Source organism: Phodopus roborovskii, unplaced genomic scaffold (genome assembly GCF_943737965.1).
Source record: "Phodopus roborovskii unplaced genomic scaffold, PHOROB, whole genome shotgun sequence".
Lineage (NCBI taxonomy): Eukaryota > Metazoa > Chordata > Mammalia > Rodentia > Cricetidae > Phodopus > Phodopus roborovskii.
The window spans coordinates 10,900,699-10,925,271 of NW_026126540.1; the positions used below are offsets into that span (position 1 = coordinate 10,900,699).

The 24,573-nt window shown below is 34.3% G+C and overlaps 1 protein-coding gene across 1 annotated transcript in view; it reads left to right on the forward strand.

Moving 5' to 3' along the window:
* Fstl5 (follistatin like 5) overlaps positions 1-24,573 on the forward strand; it is a 530,620-nt gene that overhangs the window by 136,399 nt on the left and 369,648 nt on the right. The window contains exon 3 of the mRNA XM_051199180.1: positions 5,051-5,299. Coding sequence (XP_051055137.1) covers positions 5,051-5,299 — 249 coding nt within the window. The remainder of the gene's footprint in view (positions 1-5,050; positions 5,300-24,573) is intronic.

A 24,573-nucleotide genomic window follows, 5' to 3' on the forward strand; every position in this document is an offset into this window, starting at 1 on the left:
TATTCCACATAATAATTAATTCACCTCTCCATAATCTGCTGCCTCCCCTCCCCCTATATAATTTTAAATCTTAATTCCATTTTTCCATGTCCATATCATTATCAGCTCACTGTGTAAATACCTTAGCTGTGATAGGGTGCATCATGACATCCACGTTAGTGTTGTATCTCTTAATCTTTTTTGTGCCCCTCACCAGGCCTCTAAATCTTTTCCTCTAAAGTATTATCTTATTCCCTTTGTACAGCCTTTCAAAAATTGTAAATTTACATTTTTGCTTCCCAGAACAAGTAATACCACAACACAAACATAAAATACTCATTTTCAAAATACTCATAAATGTTAAATATGCATCTAATAATATCTTTTTATTTATATATAGATATAGACAAATAATAAATACAGAAATCTGCTAAAGAGAAACAAAATATGATTGGGAATCTAGTAAAATATCTTTTAATATGTACCTGTGATATATGTGATATTTAGCTTCTGATATTTCAGTGTTTGTATTCTGAACATTAAGAAATGAGAGAAAGGCACAGAAATGATCAAATGATATAAATATATAGTCCACTGCTGGAGAAACAAATTCCAATTTATCAAGCTACAAGTTAAACTTTAATTAAAATTAATTAAATGTGTTATCTTACTTTGAAAAATATTTGACATGTTGATCAGATTTAATTGTTTTAAATATCAGCTGAAACTTAAATTAATATCAGTTAGTTACAAAGGATATGCCCTTGCAGTTTATTCACATAAATAAACTTTCTTCTGGATATTATATAAATTAATTGCATTTCTTTTGAATATAGCAGCAATTGGCATCAAACAAATTCTAACTAGCTTTGTAAAATACTCTTTTATTGTATACAAAGTGATCAGCATTTTAATTAAAATCTCAGAAGCAGAACGGGATTAAAAGGAAGGATTTAGGAAGAGAGACTCTTGTAGACAGAAATCAACCACAGTGCACCAGTTAGCCACCTGTTATTATACCAACGTCATGTACCATATAGTGCCACCTATCAGATAAACATTGATGTACCATATATCTACCTTATATCACACCAACATGAGTGTACAAGAATAGTGTCACCTGCTATCATACCAACATTAGTTTTCCAGGTAGTGCCACCATCTATTATCCAACTCAGCCCAAGGAACTACAATATTTCCAAGAGCTGTCTCATTTTTTTTCTTTTTCTTTCTTTCTTTCTTTCTTTCTTTCTTTCTTTCTTTCTTTCTTCCTTCCTTCCTTCTTTCTTTCTTTTACATATCATTCCCCCTGTTCCCTTTCCCTCCCATCCTCCTATGCTCCCTACCAACCACCCCCAATCCAATCCCCATGGGTTCCCCAAGGACGGTAAGGCCTCCCATGGGAGAATCACCAAAATCTACCACATCATTTGCAGGAGGGTCTAGGCCCTTCTCCATGTATCTGGGCTGAAATAGTATCCCTCCATATGGAATGCACTTCTGAAGTCCATTTGTACATTAGAGATAAATGCTGGTTCTACTGCTAGAGGTCCCATAGACTGCACAGGCCTCCTAACTGGCACCCATATTCAGAGAGTTTGGTTCACTCCAATGCTGGTTCCCCAGCTTTACAACAGAGTTCCCTGAGCTCTTATTAGGTTAGGTTAGCTGGTTCTGTAGGTTTCTTCAGCACAGTCTATATTCTTTTGCTCATCTCTTCTCCCTTTCTGCAACTGGATTTCAGGAATTTTGGCTAAGTATTTAGCTGTAGGGGCCTGCTTCTGATTTAATCAATTACTGGATGAAGGCTCTATAATAGCAATTAAGGTAGTCATCAATCTCCATATAGGAGAAGGGTATCAAAGGCAGTATCTCCACTACTGCCTAGATTCTTAGTTGGAGTCATGCTTGTTATCTCTGAACAATTTCCTAGTGCCAGATTACTCTTTAAACTTATATTGGCTTCCTCTATTAAGATATCTCTTTTCTTCATCTTCTCTATTCCTTCCCTGTCTCAGTCTTCCTCATTCCCCTTGTTCTTCATTTATCACCTCCTCTTCCCCCTTTCTCTTTTTTTTTTACCTCTCTCCCTTCACCCCCTGTGTTCCCATTTTGATCAGGAGTTCTTGTCCATTCCCCGTTCTTTGGGGACCATGCATTTTTCTCTTAGAGTCCTTGTTTCCTAGTTTCTCTGGTGGCGTGGATTGTAGGCTGGTAGTCCTTTGCTCTATGTCTAATATCCATATATGAGTGAGTGCTTAACATGTTTGTCTTTTTGTGACTGGGTTACCTTACTCAGGAAAGTTTCTTCCAGTTCAATCCATTTGCCTACAAATTTTAAGGTTTCATTTTTTTTTCTGCTTAGTAATAATCCATTGTGTATATATACCACATTTTCTCCATCCATTCTTCAGTTGAGAGACATTTATGTTGCTTCCAGTTTCTGGTGATTACAAATAATACTGCTATAAACATAGTTGAGCAGCTGTCCTTGTTGTATGAATGTGCATCCTTTGGGTATGTGTCCAAGAGTGTAATTGCTGGATCATGAAGTAGATTCCCAATTTCCTGAGAAACCACCATACTGAATTCCAAGGTGACCCTAATTTTTACTAAAAATTATTATAAAAAATATCATTCTTTTAAAACAATCACTTAATAAATAAGCACTTTCTTGATAAATTTTATATTTAGCAGTAAAAGTTAATATATCCAATTATTTGAAACATATTCATGACATAAAAATACCTGCATTGTAATGGTAGCTATCTAGGAACTACTATTACATTTATAGTCTGCTTAAATAGTAATATAAAAATATTACTGTTATTATTGCTACATTCAATATAAATATATGTGATATAAATTTAGATTGTTTCATTTCAATGAACTACATTTGTTACAAGATTAGCAGTATTTGTCTGAGTAATTGGTGCTATTTAGTTATCTTTTCTTGGGAAAATAGGGAAAATGCCTATTTACACAACATCAAGCACCAAAGACTGACCACAGTAACAACTTGCCAAAATCCTACTTATGACCCATTGAGTTTATATGCATGGTTGAGGATTTACTTGTAGTATGATAAGTGAGTGTTAAACAGTTGCTTCACCACATCATCCCATACAACTAAGGCTGATGATTCATTGAAGCTGCTTTGTGCAGTCAAGTTTCACTTTGTACTCACATTAGCTTGCAGACACTCTATTTTCTTTCTCTCTTTAAAATCAGCCCTTGTCCTATCCCTGATAGTCTGCCGAATAGCCCACAGAACTCTTCTGTGAAGGTTAGAACACACTGGGCAAAGCAAACCCAGCCCTCTACTTCATGCAAGACAATTTCGTCATCCATGCCCCTTGACGTGTATTTTGTCTGATTAGACCAGACTAAATCACCTAGCATACACCATCTGACACTCCATGAAGCCTACAAAAGTAAAGAATTTTCTCAGTTTCTGGGAAATGAAGAATGTGTTCTTTCATAACTTCTGTCATAATAGTGGCTCTTATAATGCAGCCCCTCTCCATGTTTGAGATAAGTATTCTCTCTATGTCTCCCTGTCACTATCTCTGTATTTTTTCTCTCTCCTCTCTTCTCTCTGTCTCTGACTGTTTCTCTGTCTCTCTCTGTCCATTACCATTCTGACTCTTGTTTGCTGTTTTATCAAAACTATGTGCTCCTCACACCCTCTCATCTCAAGTCCCAATTATGGTAACCTTTCTCACCTGATTATGAGGCCTACTACCCTAAAAGGATCATTCTGCAGGGTAATTTTCATATCAGCTCCTTTACCACTTTTGACACTCTGATCTGTACATTTTATATAGTATAAAACCTAGCATCTCCAGAGATCCCTTGCATGTAGAAGAGGAGGGTAGAGTAATGCCTGGAATCCTCATACCCTCCATCCTACTGTCAATAGCTAAGCTATAATTTCTCTGTACTATTCTGCTCAGTTTATACTGAGTAGGTTAGTCTATAGTCAAACATGGTGCTTGAATTATCATGCTATACTCAGAGAAAGAAACATCACATTATAAAAACCAGCAAAGGTTTAACATTCTGCTGCAATGTAATCAGAAATATTTTAAGCCTCAATGGAAACAAGCTAGATGGATTAACTTATTGGCAACCAATTACCAACCATGGTATTTGGGCATGGTGTGATGACTATTATTCAGTTTGGCCACAGTATGATGATTTGGAGGCCTGTGATTGATGGAACTCTCGCTCTTCTACTTGTTTGCAGCTCAAATATGTGTTAAAGCACAGTACCCCAAAATTTTGGTTTTGTCTTTCTATGTCCCAGTTGAGGTTACTGTTTGTTACTATTCCATTGCTATTGGTATGCTTTTGTGTAATTTTAATTTAGCTGATTTAAATTTGACATGGAATCAATGGATGAAGATGAAAATTAAAACATTATATGAGCTTCATTTATAATATCAAACTCATTTAAACTTTTCTTAACTGGATCTATGCTAAGAAATAAAGTTCCATAAGTGTAAAATTCATTACTGTTAGTCAAGGTAAAGTTTGAACTCTGCTCACAAATTAATTATTGTAGTTATTATGATGGGATCAAGTAAATTTATTCAGATTCTAAAGAATAACTCCAAACTTGCAGTCATATAGACAAATCTATATAACCTCAGTGGATCACAAAATACAAATAACAGACATGAATATGAGAAAGATATATATATATATATATATATGTAAGTTGGCTGGGCAATAAGAGGAGGTAAAGTGGGAATGGTTAAAGTGGTCAATATATATTGTATACATCTTCACAAATGTCTAAAATTATACTTAATAATAATGATGAGTCTTCAAATGTCAATGAACCATGAAAAGTGAGGACAGAATTAGAGGATAGGAACCAGAATAGAATCTGAAAATATATGAAAGGGTGCCTCCTTGGATTTTGTTGCCAGTTCCTTCGTTGTGTAGTGGTACACTGAATTCTATGATTCTATGATAGTCTTTGAACATATTGTTCAACTGAGAATTTGAAATGAACTAGCTATTTCAACAAGAGAACTGAACTATTTACTTTTTGTGTTTCCAGGATTTCTAATTCAGGATAGCACTTTCGGATCTTGTGCAAATAAATACTGTGGCTTGGGGAGGCACTGTGTCATCAGCAGAGAGACAAGGCATGCAGAGTGTGCCTGCATGGATGTATGCAAACAGCACTACAAACCTGTGTGTGGATCTGATGGGGAATTCTATGAAAACCACTGTGAAGTGCACAGAGCTGCCTGTCTGAAAAAGCAAAAGATCACCATCGTTCACAATGAAGACTGCTTTTTTAAAGGTAAGTGCAGGGTGAGGCCCACAGTGTTATTGTCCTTTATCTTTTCTATTCTCTCTTAGTGCCATTAAGATTGAAACAACATGATTTTAACTCTGTAAGTGTCTAAAAATGAAAAAGGAAAGACTAAGCTTAACAAAACCAAGAAGCAGCAGTGTATGGAAATTTGCTTGAATAGAATTCTGATACTCATTTATGAGAATAAAGCCGCAAACTCTAACTCACAATTTAATATATCATTCAGCATTACACCATATAGCTTCCCAATCATGGAGTTATTATAGGGACAGATGGTAGACAGTTTTGTCTTTAGGCAAAATCTCCCCAGTGCCAATCACCAAAAATATTGTTAAAGGCATGGGGAATGCCAAGCTGCACTGTGGCAGTTTTTCATTTTGTCTTAATCTACAGAATAGTTTCAGTTTGCCACACACAACTCAAATTATATAGGACCTCTAATTATCCACTTCAATAACAGTATAGTCATAAGGAACCCAATTAACAAATTTGAGGCAACAATGGCTTAACATTTTAAAATATTATTTGCTCTCATACAATTTAAATGATGGTTTAGTGGATAGTACTTCTGAATTAGTAATTAGATATTCTATTTTACCATGTTCTATAGGTGAATCATCAGAAGGTTTAGCATTATTTATTTATTTTTTCTGCTGTTTATTTCTTGGTTATTTAAGTTAGATGAAATATTTTCTTTTAAATGCTATGACTTATTTAAGTTCTAGAATCAAGCATATAAACATTCATCCTTCTAACAAGTCAATGATCAAGTTAATTCTTGAAGTCTGGTGAAATTTTGCATCATAGTTAATCAGAATACTACACAACAGTGCTCACACTATAGAAATTAAAAGTCATTTAATTCTTGAATTTTGGCTAAACTATATTGCTACACTTATATGCCAATTTATTAAAAATAATGATTTAAACATTTTAATTTTCTGTAAATTGTATTTCTAAGAGATAAAAATGATAACAGGACACTTTTAAGATAAATAAGTTGCAGCATGCTGTGGTCATTGTGTCTTCTAGAAGCGACATGTTACTGATATGAAATGGCAAGTATAGTGTAGTTATGCAATGCAACCCATGTACATCTCACAAAGATGTTTGCCACAGTAGATTCACCTCCTTTACTAAATGGGAGATGTTATGAATTAAAATTCATCTCTTTGTCCTTTCAATTCCATTGATGTTGTCAATATTTAATGGTTTATGTTAGACTTTTATAGAGAAGAATATTATTCTGTCATTTTAACCTAAGATGTTAGGATAAAAATTATACCACCATATTCGTATTATAAACTTAAGTAATAGTGTATGATATATAACTGAATAAGAACATTAAGTTATAGTCTTACTATTTTTCAACAAGAACCTGTGTGTGCATGTGCACGTGTGTGTGTGTTTGTGTGTGTGTGTGCACATTGACATATGCACATGTGCATGCCTATAATGTCAATGAAAGCCAGAGATTTCAGATCCCTGGGAGCTGTGTGATTATGAGTTAGTTACTCAATGTGGGTACTGGAAAGTAAAGCAGGACTTCTAGAAGAGTGGCGTGTACTCTGAACTATACAATTCTATTTTAAAGTGAAATTCTATTTACCTAATATGTACAATTAAACAAATGGAAATATGTAATATTAAATATATTAGAAGATAAAACAGTGTACTTACTGTTCTGCCTGACAACTGAGCAGTCATTTACAATGCCACCAAATAATTAAATAAGCCTGAGATGTATGAATAAAATAACTTGGGTCTCTTTAGAATTTACCAAGCAATGGTTGTGTTAGAAACTTCTGTCTTTAGACTCATCCCAAATATTAATCAAATTTATATATACTTTCATTTCCATTATAGAACATTAAAATCCCATTTATTTTATCTAGAGTTAACATATTTAACATATTTCCAGCTCCCAGAAGGTAATGATTTTATGTTTGTTTGTTTTAGTATTATGTCTTAGGAACAGTTAGTTACTAAAAAAACTTATATTTGAGCAGAGAAAGGGAAAAAATAACAAAACAAATTATTTCTCCTGTTAGTGGTTTAGTGTGTACACTTTGATATGTGAATTAAGATTAAACTCTCAGAAGCTACCCATATTGTGATGTTTTGCAGTAGATCCTCTGATTATGAACTATTTTTTCCCCAGGAATTTTAATCATTTACCTTGTTTTTTACAATGTCACATTGGAAGAAACAATTAATAATATGAAGTTCACGGCTGAAATACCTTGTAATTAATTAGATGGTTCAAATGCAAAGTCAAGCCAAGTCAAAACAAATCAAACATACAATACATTTTGTGTTGTAAAACTAAAAATGACAACTTTTTAAACCTTGAATGAGAAATTAACAGTGGTTTATTATTGGCCAATCAGGTTATTTGTTCAGTGAACATTTTTGTTTAAGAATTGCATACATTGATATATTGTGTTTGGGTGAAAGTTAAACTCCATATCTTCCTCTCAGATGCCTTTATTTTTCCAAAAGATTTACAGTACATAGCCACATACACTTCTCCAAGTATCATTCTACAAGTAGAGGCTTAAATGCAGGAAATATGATGGCTGGTATGGCACAGAGACTAAGATATTCTTTGACCATTGTTTTAAAATATTGTCTTTACTTTAAAAATCTACATTTCAAGTTTTATTACATCTTCACTGTATCATTTTGATGATTGTGGTAAGTAAGGGGACTGCCATGTGTCATAAAGTTGAATAGAGTAAAATACATACACAGTGGGAATAAATGCATAAATCTGAATCATGTGTGGGAATTGGTTGAGAGTCAGAATCTTTTTTATGATGTTTTCCCATTATTAGAACGACACTGCTTTTGAAAGAAGCTGTATATAGGGTACATGGACCTGCATATTACTTATACTAATTTATGTTAATCAACAATTACAAAGTATTAATTCATAATTGAGAAATACTAGAAAATGGTCACTATGTAAAGAAGGCAGCAGTTATACTAATAATTACCTGTTTGACTTTAAGTTATTTCTATAGTAACTTTCTATAATAAGATATATCTATATCTTATTAAATATTTTACACGGTTTTACCTATCTCTAAATTTATTTGCTATTAAATATTAAAATATCTCTGAATATATCATGGTGTTTACTAAAAAAGAAATGTATAAATAATTTTACCAAAAAAATTCTTTAGTGATATATGACTTGTGCAGTTTAGGTACACTATATCATGAACACATTTATTTTCTATATTGGCTCCATCTACCTTCATTACAACATGAAACAATGGCTCTAGTTGGATATAAGCTGTAGCATCTGTTTATCAGCATCAACTGTTTTGAAGTAATGTTCAGAATAACTTAAAATGTTATATATTTTACACAGTTTCTAGTACTTGTTTGTACTGAGACTCTTTTTGGAAGTCATTTATCCTACTACACTGACTCTACAAGTATCATTTTGTGGTATTGGGTCTTGTCACACAAAGTGGAATTTACTTATTTAGTATGAAGAGGTTACCTGGAGTATGGAAACCCAGAAATAAACTATGCCAAAACAAATAGGGAATTAAACCTCTTGTGAGAAAGTCAAAGGAACAGAAACCCTTTTGCCATTTGCTGTGCTGGGAATAAAATTGCAATAAATGTACATCACATAAAACTGTGCCTTAAATGTATATCACAAACAGTAAGATCTTGGTGATCTAGTTGTTATGTTTATGTGTGCAATATTGGAATGAAATCTCCCATTGTTTTAATTTTCCTTGCATAATCTGAACAGACATTTTCACATTTCACATTTCACATAAAAACACACTTATGTGTTTTTAACACAACTTTTAAATAAAAGAATTAAAGAAGCTACAGTTGAAAATGCCTGAAGGTGATATTATTAAACACATCAGTGAATATCATGGGCTACTTTGCACATTTAGGATGCCTTTTTTTTTTTTTTTTTTTTACAATGTGCAACATCAAAAAGCTTTTATTTTATTTTATGTTTAAAAAAATTTTTTATGCCATTTCAGGAATAGTAAACTTGGAGGACTAATACACAAATGTTTATTTGTTTGCTTGCTTGGTGAGTATTAGTCAACAAAAATGCAGGTTGATGGCGAACTTAATAACATGGGCACTAATAAAGTTGGTAAACTAACTCAAGTGGATAAACAGAAGTGGTTATTTCTCTGAATTCTTTCAGTACTCATCAAAAATAATTGAATTTCCTAACTTTTGATGAATTTATGTCAAAAAATTCTAAAATTTCTGATATAAAATAGTTGCCTTACTTCATTTTTTACATTAGCTTGACACAATGTTTCCCCTAATAATTTTAAAGAAATCTGTAATGTACTTGCTGGAGTATACATGCTTATATATTTGCCTGTCCTTTATAAATAGATATTAAATTTACTATGTAGAGATGTTTAACATGAAAGTAAAATGAGATTGAGACTGAAATAATATTAAGACTAAATAATCAAATAGTGGGAATTTTATAAGGACTACTCAACAAATGTGTTACATATGTTATAATGCGTGGAAGAACAAATCATTTGCTAACTATGTGAAATAACAAAGAACCAACAGCCAGATAAGAAAGACAGAAAAGAAGGAAATAATTAAGATACGTGTGTGTGTATGTGTGTGTGTGTGTGTAAGGAAGGAAATGAAGAAATCAAGAGAGAAAGAGAGAAGACAGGAAAGCAGGAAGGCAGACAGGAAAGGAAGAAAAGAAGGAAAGTAAAGAAGAAAATGAGAAAGCAAATTTTCAAATAGTGAGAACTTGAGAAGACAGCATAGGAAGACAAGGAGTACACCAGTGATAGTCAATCATTTAAAGAAACTTACAGCAAAGTCATGGTTCAAATTCATTATAGTGAATCTATATATTGACAGGAAATCAACAAGCTTGGGGAAATGTAAATGACCTGACAGATTTGACCTGGAAGGGAAACTTGACCTCAATTAGGAACAAATGTATTCTGTGTTTATCTTTAGTGCATAAATGAGCTGTCATATTTTGCATTTCACATTTCCCCTCTGGTAATGCCTTCTATGTGAATGTTTACAGTCATTTAAAAACACTCTGACTTTAGAGGTATTTGTAGAGAATATATCATACATTTAGCAGTTCTTGACTGTTGGAACCAGTGTAGAAGATTACTGGATTTATCACTAGAAGTTCAGTATTTCTTCACATTTGATTTAAATACAAGTTCACAGTTATGTGTAAAGTGACACATATATTTTAGGTTTAAACCTTGTTTCTGGCTAAATTTTCTGATTTTTGAAAAGAATATTCATAGAAAAAAATTAAATGAGTTTGGAATTATACTTTTTATTCAATTACATTTGAAATCAATAATTTTGATTAAGTATGGAATAATTATGTTTAAATTATATCATAAATATATATATTTGATAATTAAAATATTATATTACTCTCTCATTTATCTTCTTTATCCTTCAACCAACATTAAATGTTAAAAAGTTTAGTCAAATACTTATACAATTTTTATTTGATATGTTATATTTTTAAATTCTAACTTATTCCCAGGTTCAAATATTGCATCTTCCTATTTCATGTTGTGTTTTCTATGACTGTATGAAGTTTTCATTAAAAGTTGTGAGCATAATAAAGAATGCAACAACTCAAAACCATTTTAGTAATTTAAATATTATCTCTAACTTGAGGCTGATTAGGCACAGTGTTGGCCATCATTGATCAATATAAATGTTATTTCTTTCACTTTCTTACTATTTTATTTTCAGTTGCCAAATATAGCAATGATATAAACTTCAAAATATTAAAAAGTAAAAAAACTTTTTAAAATATAATCATTAATTTTCAGGCATAATATGTGCTTTTTTTGTTTTGGTTTTTTGATTTTTTTTTTTTTTTTTTTTGGTCAAATGAAGCAAGCTTCACTTTCTGTCAGACAAGTCTATCTCCCTAAAGCAGTTTGAGAAAATAGCATTGAGCATAGGAAAAAGTGGGGCTTATTTAAGCCCCAAAACCTACAAGGCTAGGGGTTTTTCAAGGATTTTGTTTGTGTAGAAACTTGGCAGAATATTTCAAATTATTTGGCAAAACATATTGTCAGGGTGGAGGTCAGGCAGGGCATAGGGTGTGGAACATGTAAAATTCCAGAAAATGTGTCAAAATCTAGTCAAATAGAAGTTTTACAAAAACTGGAATGAACTTATTTTGACCTTGTTGCAAGTTGGAGTCAGGATGGTCCATCTGTATGCAATATATTCTATGTCAACAATCCCATTACTAAGAGAACTGTTTTCCAGCTTCCTTCAGGCATCAGACTTCTAAGGAAGCCTTGTCTTCTGTATCATTGTTGGTTTATGACTTTGCTTCAGATTTTGGTTAATACTAAGATTCTGTCTGAAAGGGATTTCCATGTTTTGTCCTACAAAAGTTGGACCATATAACTGGGATTGGCTAGTAAGTCCTTCCTCCGGAATACAAACTGAAAATAAATCAGAAAATGTGTGTATGCATGTGTGTGTGTGTGTGTGTGTGTGTGTGTGTGTGTGTGCTTTAAAATGTTCATATTTGTTTTCAAATTTCATGCCAAATCTTACTCATGGTCTTCACTGAAGTTATTCAGCATCAGAAATATTTTATGGGTATCTGTCTCCAGAAATTTTCCTGGGTGGCAGGCATGAAGACTCTAACCCAGTTTTCCTAAGGTCTTAGTAACAAACAATTCTATACAAGTTCATTCTGGAAAATCAATGTGTTGATTATATTTTTACAGAACATAGATGAGGGTTTGGGGCCAGAGCATGGGTGATTCTAAAATAACAACTCTGATAGCTCTACACCTGACATGGATGGTGGCTTCCAAGTGGTTCTATATACAAGCCCTGTCTCCAGTCCTTCCTAGGCCATGTACTTCTACATACTTCCTCTCTGGGCAATGCACAATGAGGGCATACATGCAGACAGCTGGTTGGCAGGAGTGACTGGATCCACAGTAAGAATTTCAATTCTCTTTCCACCCTTCCTTCTATAAGATTATGCCAACATTTAGCAAGCCCATCTGTGTTGATCTTCTGTAAGAAGTTGCAGCTACACTCTTAAAAATGGTGGAAATTTGATTAGATGATTGTCCTATCACTTAAAGGTGCCCAGAAAAATTGGGTGATACCTCCTAAAATGTTGCTAATCTAAGGTCTGTGACCTTCTGAAAGGTATGTGGCTCTGCCCCATTGCACTTCATACTAAAATGAAGCTTAGTAACTAAGTAATTGTCAACACACTCTAACATTTTACACAGATTTTAAAAGTAGTATACAATCATCACCACTTTATTGTTTAATAACAAGGACACCAAACCCACATTTGTTCTATCTTTTTACACTGCCATCAGTGCCTTCCTCATCACTGAATCTAGTGTCCCTGGGACTATATAGAAATGGATATATTTTATCCTGCAACATTCAACCTTTGGCAGGAAAACTGATGGCAATATTAGTTTGTGATTGAGTGCCTTATTCTCCCTCCTATAAAAGTTTTAGAGAACAGAATCATAGGAGTTTGAGTCATTTTCTTTTTGAAATCACTTAATTGCCAAAGAGCTTAGAAAAACCTCAGAAGCCTTAGAGCTTGGGAAATCATGATGGATCGCAACATAGGTAGTTGCCCTGACAGGAAGGAAAGAAACACATGACCAAAGCCCAAGAGGAGGATCCCATCACAAAATATTAAAGTTCACAGCCATGTTGTAAGAGTTATTCTACCTGAATGTGAAGGGATGGCTTCTGCGTGAAGGCTACCTGATCCCAAAATGAGTAATATGTGCTTTTGAAACACCAGATAATGAAAATAATAATTTATCACATTCTACATATAAAACTAAGATAAAGTATTTTTAAAAAATGAGTTTGAGAATTGTTCTTCATTATTTTGAGTTATATTATTTTTTTTAAAAAAATACTTTTTCAAGTGCACACAGTTATTTCAGAGAACATTTGAAATTTTATTGTTTATAAAATTTCAACCAAAATGTAAAAGGAAATAGCTTTGCATGTTTTACACTAGATAGCAATTTGGAAGAAAAACATTCACTCAAAATTACATTCAATAAAGAAAAATTGTTACTTCCCAGTAAGGTATATTATGATTAATTAGAAGTGCTGCTCCTTTGATGCTGTTTAATAAAAATATTTTTAAAAACATATTTAGGTTGCTTATTGTAGCAAAACATCTTCAATTCCAAAATCTCAGAGTTAGAGGCAGTGGAATCAGGAGTTCAAGGTTATCATAGTCCATGTAGCCAGTTTTAGGAGTTTTAGGCTGGTCTTAGTTACAGAAATACCTGTTCAGTAAACAAAACAAACAACAATAATGTAAAAATTAAATAAGTGAATAGTGATTTCAGCTTAATGACTATCAATAATATAGAGCAATTTTTAGAACAAGATTCAGAATAGAATATATAATGATTTATCAGTAACGAAGTTACATCAGAAATTTAATACTTAGTGTAGCATGTATTAAAGCAGACCATCAAAGTCTAATGAACTGTCAACATGATAATCAGTCTAAGGACTGCTTCTAGTCACAATATGCATAAGAAATGTTTTGAATAATGGTTTCTAAAGTTATCCCCTAAAAAATGGACCTTTTCTGTCATTGCTTTTTTTTTTTCAGTATATTTTTCTCATGGCCTAATGTAAGTGGCCATGAGATAAATCTCCATGAAAGTTATCATCTCTATACATTTGGTTTTGAAGCATGAGTATATAGATGTGAAGAAGTATAGTGTTCACCTATTTAAATAACTATTATGAATATTTATCTAACATCACATTATAGGCAAACTAGCAGAATTGCTATTTTTTTCTCCATTGGGATGCAAGTGAGGACAGGACATGGAAGGCAAGCTTAAAGCAGTAGTCAAATAATTGGAAAATATAGATACACGAGTAGAGATACAAAACTAAGCTGCGTCACAGAAATCTGTTTGGAAATTACAAATCAGAAGATCACAGAGTTCAGGAAAAACTATGATTCACTTTATACTTCAGAGCATGGGCAGAGTCCAGCAGAAGACATAACTGGGTGTTTACTGCTGGTAAAGAATGCACATTAAGAGAATACACACTAAGACAGTGCTGAGACATAGAATTCAAACAGGAAATTTGTAAACGGATAAAATCATGAACTGTATTAAATGTTTCTGAGTTGGTTAGGCTAGGAGTTGGAAAATGAACACTGATTTGGAAATCATTAGGGCATATGTAGTTTGAGAAAGAGTAAAGAGATAGAAAACTAGCCCTGAGAAAATGAGATTGCAAGTGTATTAGAATGATACTTGAATAAAAACAGGAGTGTGTCAATGTGACCGCCAAGAGAGGCATGTGTGTGGAACATGAAAGTAGTCAATGAAAGGGTAATGGGAAATAAACTGGAGATAATTCAAGAAGAGACAGTCTGTGTTGGCCAGCAAAATTGGGACCCAAGGTACAGGGAAAAGGACATTACTTACTTGAAGACCACCTGAAAAATTGAATAGGTGATCTCACAGTCATGTAGTTATATACTGTTTCTTTTGAAAGTGTCTTTGTGCATCAGGGTTATTTTAATAAATTAATTTTTTATTAAAAATATCTGGGGAAATGGTTCTTGCAGTTTGAGTAGTGAAGGAAATGCTGGGAGACAATAAACCAAGAAATTGGAGAAAAGGAAGGGATTAAAGTAAGATTTCACTTGGTGTGGGTGGAATCAAGTACCATTTCCCACTATGGGGGAAGGACTGCTAGAGAGGAAAAGAATTAAGCAGGATTTCCCACAGTTGTCAAAATCCTATAATACCACAGCTTATAAACTCACAGAGAGTATGTTCTGTGTATTTCTTCTCTAAGTATCAATAGTTGCTTATATTAAGGTACTAAAAGGAGAAAAAGTGAAGTTTAGCAAAGATTCTAATTTTAACAAGAAAAAGACGGCATGGAAAGCTATGTTCCCCAGATCTCTCTGGATAGGGAGATCATGCTCTCTTCTTTCTGTCTGTTACTACTTTGGAAAGCTTTTGAAGTGATCTTTAGCACACACAGGAGGCCTCTGTTATCCACATTTTTTTCTCTCTTCAACAGTCTTGAGTATGCATGATCCACACCAGTTTGAGTGGAAAATCCCAGAAAAAAATACTATATTAGTTTAAATTGATTACCAAATTGAGGAGTATAATAAATCTCCCATCATAGACCATCTTGCTCTCTCATGACCAGAAAAATGAATCATGCATTCTCTTTCATGCATCTTCCATGAAATTGATATACAGCTGTGAATAATTTAGTGATCACCTGTGTGGTCACTCCACTCATTGAACTATTTGTAATGCTGTGTTTATGAAATATTATTCCACTTAATAATGCCCACAAGTCATAGATACTAGCCCTGCAGAGATGGAAAGAACAGCCACAAGGCAATTCCTTTCAATGATTTTTTTTCCTAATAAGTATAAAAACATACCAAAGTCATAATGTCTATGCCACTCATCACACTTCATGTCACCACATAGACAACAAGATGGTACCTTTATCATAATGAACATCAGCTTAGTACACTAAAGCTTTGTTAGGGAGAAAGACATATCACACTAATATGAATTTCACAATAGCATTTTCATAAGTTTTAATTTATCCAAATGTTATATTGTACTTAATTTATAAGTTAATTTTCAGAGACACATATTATAGAAAAACAAGGTATATGGTACTGATGATAGTTTTATACAGGTTTTGGCATAGGGTACTTGGAAGATCACTGTAGACAACAATGAATTTCTACATCTCTACATTGTGTTCCACATTGTGTCATTTCCTAATGGTGTCAAAATGAATGACACCAGTTCTTCTTAGTAAAAGTAATGTGCAAAGCATGCTATATCTTTTTTTGTCCTTCTGAAAGCTTGCAGTAGCACATAGCTGTATTTTCTTGATGAAATGTCCGTTTCTAGTCTATTAGCAAACACTCAGAAAGGTACAGGGTGAAATTATCTAAAAATTCCCCAGGTAGGATAAAAATGTTTCTGAATACATAACTCTCCACCAGGGAGCATAAATGTAGAATTGCACATAATGCAATTGTATTTTTTTAGGAAATACATAGCTAGGATAAATTTGAGAAAAATATATTTGAGAAAAACTTCTTTAAAATCATGAATAGACTCTACTCCAAATGACTTCACAGAGTTTGGTGATTCCTCCTGGAAGTTATCACCTCCCTTTGGAGTGCATGGGGAATGGGAAGGGAGGCAGGGGGAGGAAAAGGAGACTGGGATCAATATGTAAAATAAGAAAAAAATAACAAAACATGGATAACTGAAAATAGTTGAGCATTCACTGAGAAATTAATTGTATTACTTAGTCAAATCAGCTTGGGAATTTTCAAGTAGCTAAAATATGTCATAAAATTTCTACTGTTAAACATGATCTCTTTGTGTGTGCTTTACTTAATTCATTTATTTCAAATCATGTTGAAATTGATTTAGATAACATACATTTTCAGCACAACTTGTATATAAGTCATTTTGTTAAAAAGGAAGAAAATATTAAAAGATGTAAAGTCTTTCTGAAAATGAGAAAAATGCATGTGCTTTTGATGAACCATTGACATGAATATTGCATAATTCATTTTATAGTTACTCAAATGCTATATGTATATTGTGTGATGTTTCCTGGGAATATGAGAACAAAACTTTGCTAACTCCAGATAAGATACCAATGACAGACAAATTAAATAGTTCTATTGAAATGAAACTTGTACCCAATGAGGTTTTAGGGTGATGTGTAGAAGAATGGAAGAGGGAGTACTTAGGGAAACTTTGGCTGCTTAAAGGCAACTGCATCACTGACAAGCCCTCACCAACATGGGTTTCAGCCCTTGGCATGACTAGTCAGCAGCTCAGAATGGATGCCTCTTCTCCTTAGCAGCCCTTGCTTCATATATTCCATCGGGAAGAGAAAGCCACTGTGAATCTGGAAGACTCAGGGACTTGCTGAAGTTTTGTGAGATGTTTATGTCAGTCTTAATGAGCCTCGGTCCAGGTTAGAATATTTCCATCTGGAGGAATTCACCATACAACAATACTTACTAAAATATATTTTGTCAAAATCATGTTCATCATCAAAGACTTAATAATCTTATTCTTTTGTAACACAATGATTTCATGTAAATCCATTTAATATGTTTACAGATGTGAAATAAGTACATATGATTATTGTAGGCCTTTTTATCTCAAAACCTTAAAGATTTATTCAAAGATGGGGGCATGATCAAGTCCCCACTTTAACTTGCCTTGTGCTGATGAATGGTTTGATGAATCAACTAATTGCTTGTTACATTTCCCATGTAGGAAACCCTTCTAGAAGAACTTCAGTTAGGAATATTGAAATAAATTGATGTCAAAGGACACCTATATTTTTGTTAATAAAAGTATTTTTCTGTAGTAGTCAGGTCCTACATTAGAATCAGTCATCATTCAAATACATTCCTTTTTTATTAGACGCTTACAATTAAAGAGTATGTTTCAAATTAAAGGGAGAACATACATATACATACATATCTATATCTATATCAATATCTTTATATTAGTATGGAACAGGTGGAGAATTATTTGTGCATCTTACCATGCATGTGGATTTTCTTTTTTAGTTTATTTCCTTTATATATTGAAGAATTTCTTTTCATTTTTACATACCAACAAGAGTTGTTAATTTCTTTTAAATTCTGCATGCCTTGTTCAAAGATTTGTAGCCATTTCATGGATATATAGAAAATGAGAGCTTATAAAACATGGAAAACATTTATGTTAATAGTTTCCCTTTAATTTAAATTTGATACAATCTTGTTTTACAAGTCAATTCCAGTTCCCTCTACCCCCTCCTCCCCTTTCCCTTTCCAAACCCCATTCCATCCCCTTTCTGCTCCCCAGAGGGAGGTGAGGTCTTCCATGGGGGATCTTCAATGTCTGTCATATCATTTGTAGCAGGGCCTAGCCCCTCCCCCATGTGTCTATGCTGAGAGAGTATCCCTCTAGGTGTAATGGCCTTCCAAAATACATACATATACTAGGAATAAATACTGATACACTACCAGAGTCCCTATAATTGCCTAGTCCTCCTAACTAACACCCACATCCAGATGGTTTGGGTTGGGTCCATTTGATTAGAAATCTTTTTACAACCCTTAATTCTGATGTAACATTTATCTTTGGAGTTGAGGTATGTTTCTTGTATACAGCAGAAGGATGGATTCTGTCTTCTTCTTTTTTTTTCATTCATAATTAAGGCAATTACATTTTTTCTTATTTTACGTATGGATCCCAGTTCCCTCTCCCTCTCTCCTTCCCATGCACCCCTGACCACCCTCCCATCTCACCACCCTCAGTCCACAGAGAGGGTGATGCCTTCCAGGAGGGAGCAACAAAATCTGTCAAGTCATTTGGAGTAGGGACTAGGCCCTCCCTCCTGCCTCTGGGTTAGGGGAGTGTTCCTCCATGGGAAATGTGCTCCCAAAGTCCTTAGGTGCACCAGGATTACATCCTGGCTCCATGTCAGAGGTCCCTTAGACTGCCAACACCTTCTAATTGAGATCTATGTTCAGGGAGTCTGAGTCAGTCCAATGCTGATTTCCCAGCTGTCTGAGGGTCCTTTAACTCCCCCTTGTTCAGGTCAACCATCTCTGTGGATTTTGTCTTCTTCTTATCCATTCTGTTAGCCTGTGTCTTTTTATAGGCGAGTTAAGAACATTAATATTGAGGGATATTAATGACCATTCATTGTTAATTCTTGTTTATTTTGTATTTGTTGTTGTTGATATTGTGTGTGGTTTCCCCCCTTTTTTTTTCTCTTGGCTATTGATAAAGTAGGATTATCTACTGCCTATGTTTTTGTGGGAGTAGTTAACTTTCATGGGTTGGAGTTTTCCTTCCAGAACTTTCTGTAGGGCTGGGTTAATTGATATTTATTGCTCAAATATGGGTTTATCATGGAATATCTTGTTTTCTCCATCTATAGTAATTGAAATCTTTGCTAGGTATAATAGTCTGGCCTGGCATCCATGATTTCTTATTTTTGGTAGAATATCTATGCAGGACCTTCTGTTAGGATTTTCAGGTCTTGTTGGTATGGATTCCCTTGACTCTGGTGGCATTATATGATCTTTCTGTTGTTGACTGTGTTTTTACTTTTGTTAACCCATCCCTTCTTCCAGTAAGTACTGGTTGAATCTTTCTTTCTTCTGTTGGATATGTGACCAAGGATCTCTTCCAGTGGGTGCAAGCAGGTCTGGTACTCTGATGGCTCTCCTCTTCTAGTAGGTAGAGGCAGGACTAAGATATTGGTAGACTGGATGAGCTGGAATGCTGGGACAGGTTACCCAGTGCTCAGTCCCCAATCCTCAGGGTGCTCTGAACAGGGCCCTGGAATGTTGGCCTCTCCCCTGGGTGGAGGCAGCAATAGGACACTGGCAGAGTCTGGATAGACTGGTCCTCAGGGATGCCAGTCCCCAGTCCTCAGGAGGCTCTGAGCAGGGTCATATTTTCTATACTTATAACTATTGTGAAGTGCTACTTGAGTAAGGCTATGGTATTCTTTAATGCATATGCATTTCCTGGGGCTGGGGAAATGGTGCAGCAGTTCAGTTTCTCTTCCAGAGTCCTGAGATTTGACTGCCAGTGTCTGTATAGCAGGTCACAGCACTTTGTAACTCCAGTTCCTGAGGATTCTGTACCCACTTCTAATCTCTTAGGCACTGCATGCATGTTGTGCATGGCCATACATTCAGGCAAAACACCTATACACATAAGATTAAAAATAAATAAATCTTTAAAAAATAATGAATATCTGCAACTTTTAAGAAAATTGTAAACACCCAGAAGGATATTGATCGTTAATATTTAAGAAATAAAAATAAATATAAGTCTGTGCATATATATATATATATATATATATATATATATATATATATATATATATGCAATCTAGAATGGCAAATGGTAGGCTTTAAAAGATGCTAATAATTTGAGGCAAAGAGATCTGGATCTATTGATCTTCAGGTCACCTTGCTGTTCTACTCAAACATGGTAAAAATTGAGGCAGGGAGCTGGAATTTCAGTTATTCTAAAACTTATCAAAACCAATATTTAATTCATGCATTCCCATGAACAAAGATTTTAAACGGAACTGTGTATGTAAAATAAGCCAAGTGTGAAACCAACAGAACAAATGTTATAGATTTACTTCTCTTGGAAAAATACACCAGCTTTTCTTTTACAGTACTGTGTGTGGAAATATTAAGAAATGTGTATGCTGTGTGATTTTAGAATCAGAATAATAAGTTGGTATTTAGTTGTGATGACGGTCTACAAAGCCTAAGAGTAGCATTTGGGGATTTAATTAAATTTATGTCAAAATTTCTTCAATTCTTGAATAAAAATATTCCAGAGTAATATAACACATGTTTTGCCCTTTAGAAATTTTGACAAGTGGAAACATTTACATGACATATTAGTACATTCTCCACAACTCAAAAAGATGTGGTTACAACAGAGCAACAGCTTTTTTTTCATTGATTCCACAGTAAACACTCAAACCAACTCTTCTATAAATATTTGTCTGCCAAGTCTACATCTACTGGAACAAACAGATATGAACATAAGCATAAAGGACATATATAAACATATAAGAAGATTATGTCACTCTTTTAAATGTAATTCTATTTATTTAATTTAGAATATAAAATAAGACTCAGCAATATTTTATTACTTGTAAGTTAAGGCAATATCCTATAAACAATTGGTCTCTATTTGACTCCAGACCATATTAAACACAAATTTAACTTTATTATACTTGCTTTTGTAGCTCAGAATCAAGGCCCTTGTTTTCATCCTACACACACACACACACACACACACACTTTGCATAATCCTGTAGATATTTTCATCTACAGGAATGTGTGATTGTCTTCTGAAGTTTGAATGCAATATCTGAAAAAAATTGGCAGTGTTAGTTGATGTTTCAAAAATGTGACAAAATACTTGACACAATTTTAAAATAATGATTTATTTCAGCACCTGGTTTAACCTCACTCTCTTCTTGCTTCATCCTTTGAACTTAATGCAAATGAGAAAAATATGGTGGCTGAAACATTTGGTGAATGGGCCTGCCCATAATTCCCAGAAAGTGAAATAAAAAGAAAGGAAGGAAGGAAAAAAGAAGAAAAGAAAGTCAGAGATAACATTATGTACCTTTCAAACTGAGGTTACTCAATATCCTCTATCCTCAAATCCTCACCTTGCCGTTTTCAATACATCCAGTAATATCATTAAACTATGACTCCATCAATAGAATAAGTGGTTAGATAAGGAAAAGAGGAAGATGAAGCTCCTAGGTATTACAAAAACAAAATTGAGCTATCTAGCTTTCAATAAAATATTTGCAAGTTTGTAATTTTTGTACTATGCATTTTATTAAATTATAATGGGCTTAAAATTAAAATGAGAACATTGTAAGAAACTACATCTTCAATAATGACATAGAAATAAATATTTGAAACCACAGCTTCATGTAATAAAATGAGAAATGGCTAACAATCATTTGTCATTTTACTGACATTTACAGATAAAAGATACAATGGTTTGATAGGAATTTTTTAAATTATTTTTTAAATTATATTTTTATGCCAGAAGAAAAAGGAAATTATATTTGAGGAGAATGCTTGGGGCCAGTCTCTTCCACATTATCTTTTAATCTTGTTTAAATTGGTGACACATAAAATGAGGAGAGTAATTTACAGAGGATTTAATGAAGAAAAATATTGAATGAAGAACATGAACAAAAAATAGATCTTGGGATTTGATGTCAGGTAAGAAAAGATCTAAGAAAACAACATCACAAAGTTTAGAAAGGTGCTTGACAAAGTCTAGCTTCATCTGTCTCTCTAGTAATAACAAATAATCATTTAGACCTCAATCTTCAAACAGGTTAGAGAAATTATAAACATTGACAGTGGCAAGTTATCAAATGAGAGGGGGATACTATAAAACCAAAGAAGGAATAAGTCCAACAACAAAAGTTATATTCTGAAATTATTGAAACAGAAACATAGTTTTATTTAGTCAATCCATTATTGTGTTAACAATCATGACACTTGGTCTAGGTTGCTCGTAAACCACTTTTCTTAACTATCCAGCAAAACAATATTTAAAATTTTTTCATTATATCATGTAATATATTGTTATTTAGTTAGTTAATGAATTAAATAAACAATTCCTAATTGACTCATATTCAGCAATCTAAAGAAACAAATATACAAGAAGATAATAGCAATGTTTTCTCACCTTGTCAGTAGTGGTGTGAACTCACTGGACTTTAAAGTCATTGGTCCTCTGCTCAATGATTAGTACACAAAAAGGCATGTGTCATGTGAAACAGAAACTTAGTAGTGTTTTGTGAAGATTAAGGACTGATATCTACTGATATTTATTGTTCCCTGAGATACAGATGTTTCCCCTATGCAGTGGTGTTAGGAAATTTTGGAACTTTTAAAAACTTGGACCTAGTGGGAGGAAGTTAGGTTACTGGGAGGCATGTCCTTGATAATAGGACCCCAGTTCCTCTTCTTCCTCTCTCTTCTCAGCTGTAATGAGATGAGAAACTTGGTGTGCCATGTTCACCCTCCATGGTATACTGCCTTGACACAGGTCCAAAATCAGCAAGCCAACTTACCATGAACTGAAACCTACAAAACTGTGAGCCAAAATAAAGCTTTCTTCCTTTTTTTTTTTTTTTTTTTTATTTATATTCTTTTTTTTAACATGTCGATCCCAGTACCATCTCCCTCCCTCCCTCCCTTTTACCCTCTCTGCCCTCTCACATGCACACTAACCACCCTCCCCTCCCATCCCCCCACCCCAATTCTACATATAGGGCTGTGCCATCTAGTTGGGATCATGTAGATCTGACAGGTCATGTGAAGTAGGGACTAGGGCTTCTCTCCTGTCTCTAGGTAAAGGCAGTTATCCCTTCATGGGGGATGTGTTCCCAAGGTCTTTTGTGCACCAGGGCTACTTCCTGGCTCCATTGTCTAAGGTCCCTTAGACTTCTCAGTCCTTCTGGCTGAGACCCATATTCGTGTGGGGGGGTCTGAGTCAGTCCCATGCTGGCTTCCCAGCTATCAGTCTGGGGGCCCATTAGCTCCTCCTTGTTCAGGTCAGCTGTCTCTATGTGTTTCTGCAACCTGGTCTTTTCCTCTCCATCTGCATCTGGGTTCTAGTTTGACTCAGTGTTTATGCATGGGTGTTTGCTCCTGTTTCCAACAGGTATTAGGTAAGTACTCCATGGATAATTTAGTTGTAGATCTCACTATCCAGGAAGGGCATTTATGGTAGCCTTTCCACGGAAGCTCAAATTGTTAGTTGGCAGCAGTCTTGTAGTTCTCTTGACCTTTCTTTGTGTTCAATTTTCTCTTCAAACCAATATGGCTCCCTCTTTTATGTTCTCTCTCTCTCTCTCTCTCTCTCTCTTTTATGTCTTCCATTCCTACCCGGACTCAATTTTCCTAGTCGCACGTTTTCCTCTCCTCCCCCTTGCTTTCTCCTACTTCTCTCTCCATTCGCTGCCCCCCCCCCCACTTCCCCAGTCCTGCCAGAATGGCTAAAATTAGAAACCCCAATGACAACTCATGCTGGAGAGGATGTGGAGAAAGGGGAACACTCCTCCACTGCTGGTGGGAGTCCAAACTTGTACAGCCATTTTGGAGATCAATATGGCAGTTCCTCAGGAAAATGGGAATCAGTTTACCATAGGACCTGGCAATCCCCCTCTTAGGCATATACCCAAATGATCCACACCCATGCAACAAAGACATCTATTCTTCTGTGTGTGTGTGCATGTCAATATAAAAATTATATCTATAAATATGTACACACATTGTGTGTGTATGAGTGTGTGACTTTATCTAAGTGGATGTCCCAGAATTAAAAGTTTTTTAAAGTAATTTTTAAGTATTGATAGTAATATTATATTTTTACTGCTTGCTTTGTTCTGCCATGATATATAAATAGAACCATAACAGTCACTTCTAAACCCTGCTAGGTCAACTCAAAGAAATAGAATATAAATTCTTCTTGTGTTTTCAGTTTGATGCTAGATTCTCCAACTGATAAATAGAAATAATAAGGACACCCATTTCACCTAATTGTTGAATTCATTGGATATATAAATAAAATATCACA